General features: G+C 42.0%; 1 protein-coding gene across 2 annotated transcripts in view; it reads right to left on the reverse strand.

Annotated features, from left to right (window-relative positions):
• LOC115520621 (guanylate-binding protein 4-like) overlaps window positions 1–4,360 on the reverse strand; it is a 37,315-nt gene extending 32,955 nt beyond the window's left edge. The window contains exons 1-2 of one of the 2 annotated variants that reach the window (XM_030325160.1): window positions 4,087–4,360; window positions 419–614 (exon numbers count right to left, since the gene is read on the reverse strand). In XM_030325160.1, coding sequence (XP_030181020.1) covers window positions 419–608 — 190 coding nt within the window. In that variant the 5' untranslated portion in view covers window positions 609–614; window positions 4,087–4,360. The remainder of the gene's footprint in view (window positions 1–418; window positions 615–4,086) is intronic. The other variant, XM_030325159.1, reaches the window with a different exon arrangement.
• Window positions 4,361–6,000: the final 1,640 nt, after the last annotated feature.

Consider the following 6,000-nt stretch of genomic DNA (forward strand, 5'->3'; position numbering starts at 1 on the left):
GAGATACAGAATAAAAAAGATTTTTCCCTTTTCCCTTCCTTCCTTTCCTCAACTTTAAAAAGCAGGAAATATTAAACTACATTTGAAGCTTCTTGGAATGACATTATAGTTTTGGCAGAAGTGATGCAGGGGAAAGAAATAAAGTAGTAGCAGAGGCTGAACTTCTGAGCAAAAGAGTGGATGGAATCCAGGGGACTAGTGAGGTTGGTCTTTGATAGGGTGTGGAAAATGGTTCTTCATTATTGGAGAAGAGAGGTTTTATGGACAGATGGGGTCAAGGTTGTTAATTAGATGGTAAATATTACAAATTTTCTTCACTGGGCAGAGTCAGCCTTTTCCTTAAGATGATATCAGAAGAGGCCAACCTGCAGTCTCACTGGTTCCGAGCAAATGGGCCCCATCCCAAGACAACACTCACCATGGTTCTGTCCTGCCAGGCAGTTCATCAGGTAGGATTTTCCGGTCCGATACAGCCCTACAATGCCCACCACCACCACAGGCTGAGCAATCTTATTAAGAATCTGTAATGCTTCTGGATTCAGGTTCAGCTGCTCTTCCTGGTTTTCCACTAGACAAATGGGTGCCATCATGATGGGTTCAGTTGCCATGGTAACCTGCAACCCAGAAGAGCCTCTCAGTGGAATGGAAGATTCCAAAGTCATCTTTAGTGGTTATTCAAGGAACATGCATATTTACTTCATACTTTTTGTACATTTCGAAGGGAAAAGTATACAGCCTGGAATTGGCAAATCACAGACCTCTTCCTCCGGCATACCCATAATCCCTAGTGAAATCAATGATGGCACAAACATACTATTTGTCTCCAATGACTCAGTTCTCTAAAAATAATATTCTTGTTCATGAATCCCTCTGCAAGAAAAGCCTTGGTAAAAAAACAAAATCCCTGAAATTTAAAGAATTTTATCTTTTCTTATGAGATGAAGTAATGACACTATAGATACCTAAGCTAAAAGATTGGTAGAGGCTTTATGGTCAGTCAGTAGCAAAAGTAGGAGGTAAATAGTAATCTCACTGTACTACCTACTCCAAAAACTTACCTGTCAGAATTAACTTCCTCAAATATACATTTAAAAAATATGTTAAGTTTCTTGATGGAGAAAGAGTAAGCGTTCTGAACAGACAGCATGATCTAAACAGACGCTGTTTTTCCTGCGTCATCATCAAGCCACTGATCTATTTCCAGACCAACTCATCTATTTACAGGGTGTGTGTCTCATACGAAACTTCAGTTCATCTCATATCCAGTCTAATTTATTACCTAATTCATTACCTAAACATCTAATCCATTATATATTTGATAAACCTGATGCCATGCTCAATGCTGGGGATATAAAAATGAGTAAGATAGAGTCCCAACCTTCAAAGTGTCTTAGAATCTTATCAGCTAGCCTTTCATTCACCTGTGAGCGATAGAAAAGTCCTAGAAAACCATTGCTTAAAAAGCTCAAAGTGTACTACTCTTTCTCACAAGTGTACAAAGATTAAGATTATACTTCACAAAGTCATCAGGGGCACTGGTTCCTTGTATTTCTTGCTTAACCATCTTTACATCTTTCTTTTTTTTTTTTAGGGGTGGGGAGGGGCAAAGAGAGAGGAAGAGAAAGAATCTCAAGCAGGCTCCATGCCCAGCATGGAACCCAACAGGGGGCTCGATCTCGCAACCAGGAGATCACGACCTGAGCCGAAATCAAGAGTCAGGTGCTCAACCTACTGAGTCACCCAGGCACCCCTGCTTAGCCGCCTTTTAACAATGCCACCTCATAGTATAAGCTGACTCACCATCACATGTGCCTTCTATCCAGCAGAAGAAGAAAAGAGGAAGGACTCTGGGTCACCTTCCTTCAAGGATATCTCCTGGATAATTGATCATGCACACATCACTTTAGCTCAGATTCTAGTTCCTGTAATTATATCTCAAGAGCTTATGGTATTTTGGAAAAGATAGGCAATAATCACTTATTGCAGCATAAGTAGAAAAGTGCCATAATAGACATCTGCACAGGATGGTGTCCAAGTGAAGGAGGAGTGACATGAGAGAACAGTAAAGAATGGAGCTCTCTCTTAAAGCAGAACAAAAATACCTTTATAGTGACTAGAGAAAGATATAGTTCCAGGATTTATTTAACTGGAAGAAAAGGACATTTCTAGGCTTTATAACGTTTTATTTTTGTTTATAGGCTTACAGAGAAACGAGCCAGTAGTGTGGATGTTTGAAGTTCTGTCCAGATCTGACAGAGTCCCACATGTGGGAAAGTTTGAATATTTTCCTCTCAGTGAGTAGAGTGTTTCATGAGACAAAGAGACAGAGATTAGTCATGGAGCTTTGACTGTCCCTTTATTTTTGTTATGACAGTGTTGAACAATAGTGTTCCATACTGTTTCCAGCTCTCTGTCCAAGGTGGGGTTTCTCTGACAATCATTCAGGCTGTCCTGGAGCACACGAAGAAGACACTCTCATGCTCAGGAGAGAGGTATGCATACCATTCCTGTACCATCATTGTGAGTACGTGTAATACTTAAACACAATCCTGTCTCATCTGGGACAGACTAATGCCAACATGTAACAACAACTCTTACCTCATTTGAGACACTAAATGAAATATTAAAGAGCAACTAAGCATAATTTCAGGATAAGGAATACTTTTTTGTATACTTCTCAACATTCTATTTTGTCTCTATATTCTGTGAAATTAGACATTGTCCATTTATTTCTTGCAGTAAACAAAAAATTATTAATTGCACAACAAATAATCATGGACTTTTAGCTTATAAAACAAAGCTGCCTAAAGGCATTGATGACAGAGAAGTACAACTAATATTAGCTCTAGTACAACTAATATTAGAGCAGGAACAAGAGTGACAACTGAAGAGAGGCACCATGATATATTGTGTTTAGAGCCTAAGTGCCTGGGTTCAAATATTGGATCCATTCTTTATGAGCTGCTGGACCACCAAAAAAATACTTACTCTCTTTGTGCCTATTTCTTTTTTACTAGTATTCTCATAAGATTGGACTACTAATGGTGACTACATCACAGGCCATTGGGAGTATTAAATAATTCATGACATTTATGGCAACCTAAATCCATAGCTGGTATATTGTAACTCCTATGTAAGTAAAACTAAGTATCTGAGAAGATAGGAAAGGTAGAATTCCAAATTCATGTGAAGGACCATTTTGGACAGACACAGTGACACTTCTCTCATCCAGGAGTTAATGTGAATGTGAAGCGGACACCGACAGAAAGCAGGACTGAGATGTCCAAGCTAACATGATTTTAAATCCAAATTAAATAAATAGAACGAGATAGTTCTATCAGAAGGAGTTAGATGGTCAATAGTTCCCAAAAGTTACTGTCTATAAGAATCATCTGAAATAATGGTAAAAATGTCCAAAATCTACATTTTCAACAAATACCATAAGATATTCTGATGCAGTTTGTGCATGGAACACACATTTATAAACAGTGCAAAAGAAACAGTGTTAAACCTTAGAATTATTTTTAACAATTGATTAGCGTAAGTGAGACTGAATTACTCCATACATCTCTGCTGTAGGTATGTATTAAATATGACTAGCACAAACATGCGCAAGAGACAAACTTCTGGGATAGAAGCTGTAGGGGTGATAAGGCCCAGCCTGCCTGTTTTCCCCGGCGCCCAGCAGGGGGCAGGCAGGACACAGCGGAGGAGGGAGGGGCTGCCCGGAGGGAGCGACCCCACCCGGCGTCCCTGCGAGGAGGGGTCGGGGGTCTGTCCGCCAGCCAGCCGGAGGAAGGTTACGGCCCCCCCTTCCGCAGCCACGGCGGCCCGCACGGGTCCTTTTCCCGCGCCGGGCTCCCCGGGACGCCCGAGGGGGAGCGGCGCCTCCCGGGACGGCGGCGCGCGCGCGCCGTCGCCCCCCAGGCGCCCGCGTGGACGCGCACTCGCTGAGTGGCGGGAGCGAAGCGCCCCGCGCCGGCCTCCCGCTGCCTTCCCGCGGGCGGCGCGGAGCCTGCGCCTGGGCCTGTGTTGTTAGTCTGGTAGCCGAAGCGCGCGGAAAGCCGGGTTTAGGAGCGAACTTACGTGGCGCTGGCGCTGCGGTCAGGGGACAAGTTCTCAGCAGCTCTCGCTCGCCCCTCGCGCGCTCCGCCAGCGTCTGGTTCCTCAGGAAACTGTTCCCTTTGGAAGCAGGAGAGCCGCCGGATATTACAGCCATGCAGGCATGGGTGGGGATGGGGAGGACAGAAATCGAAAGCATTTTTCCTCGGGTTCTGACTGCGGGGGTCTTCGCTTGTTTTGCCGAGGCGGGAGAGCGCGCGTGTGAGGGGAGGCGCGGCAGGTGCGTGCGGTTCCTGCGCCGGCGTTTGGAAGCCTATAGGCGCCGCCTGCGCAGTGGGCTCCCCGGCCCCCGCGGGAGGAATGTGGGCGCAGTGGCGGCCCCGCGGCAGCTTTTCTCCGTGCGGAGCCTTGTCAGGCGACAGCTTTGTTTGTTGTTTTGTTCTTTAATTTTTACGTGCTCTTTTCTTCCTCCCCCACTTTAAAAGAACTACTCTTGTTAGTATTATAAGTATTCTTAAAAAAAAAAGTATTCTTTTCATAACAAAAATACGCGTATGGTGAGCGTGTGTGTGTGTGTGTGTGTGTGTGTATATCCCCCAAAACTATCATCCCCAAATAATCACAAGTATTTTGTTCCAATTCTTGCAGTTAGTTTTTTCTCTGTTTTTCTACCATGTGGGTAGATTGGGGGTGGGGGCCTTTTGCTTATATAATTTGGGGTTCTAAATAAAGTAGTAGAAAAATACGAAGTCAACAATGAATTCTCATTAAAAGTAAAGCAAAGAAGTCGTAACCAACATCACATTTTAAAAGTATGGCGAATGAATGCTACAAACATTTTCAGAAATTTCAGGATGGCTTAAAAACACATTAATAGTGTCAATTCTATCTTCACCGTTGTATTTGTGTGAAATTGGCTCTTTGACAATAACAGTGGTAAAAGCTAAGTACGGCCCTGATGGTTGTGCATTCACTTTTTATACAATATCAAAAATCTTGTTAAACTAACAAAAGTTAAATTGGTGTTAAATTATCAAAATATAGCACTGATATGGCAATCAAAACTGGTAAATATCAGAAAATAAAATTTCATATTGAAAATTTTAAATCCCCCTTTTTCCTTTCGTGTGTAATGTAATGCTAACATTCTTTTTAACCAATCATATTTTTATGGGAAATTTATCTTTCAGTATAAACTTATATATTGTCCTTCCTATTATTGTACAAAAATTTACCCATATTTATATGACCTTGGTGAAATTGGATGTGCTTTTAAAATTTTCCTTCCTTGATATTATTAAAATTGGATGATAATATTTTTTTTCCTCACTTGAGGTACATTTTACTGGTATATATAATTCAAATGTAGGACCCATTGCTATTGGATTTTTAAAGAGCAAATCAAAGTTCTCACTCTTGGTGGATCTTGGGGACAAATATAACATAAAGTAAGATGTGGTGGGTGTTAAGTAGTGTTACAGATGAACTGTTTGGTTGTCTACAACAGCAACAATTCATTATATTCAGAAGGATTTTAGGTGGCCTTAGGAGGTGGCATTACTTTTAGATCTTGAGGAATGACTCAGATTTCATCAAAGAAAGACTGGACAAAATGCTTTTGTTGTTGTTGTTCAGAGAGAGAGAGCATACATGAGCAGTGGGGAGAGGTAGAGGAAGAGGGAGAAAGAGAGAATCTTAAGCAGGCTCCACACTCAGTGTGAAACCAGTCTTGGGATTTGATCTAATGACCCTGAGACCGTGAACTGAGCCAAAATCAAAAGTTGGACACTTAAACTGACTGAGCCACCCAAGCAACCCAAAATGCATTTTAAAACAAAGGAAGGAAATGAACAAATATACAATGGTTATGAGCAATGCTAGGAATGATTCAGGGTTTATTATAGCCAGAGATTGAAAGGTCACTTGGGATCTGGGTCA

The sequence above is a fragment of the Lynx canadensis genome, chromosome C1 (assembly GCF_007474595.2).
Source record: "Lynx canadensis isolate LIC74 chromosome C1, mLynCan4.pri.v2, whole genome shotgun sequence".
In the NCBI taxonomy this organism is placed as follows: Eukaryota; Metazoa; Chordata; class Mammalia; order Carnivora; family Felidae; genus Lynx; species Lynx canadensis.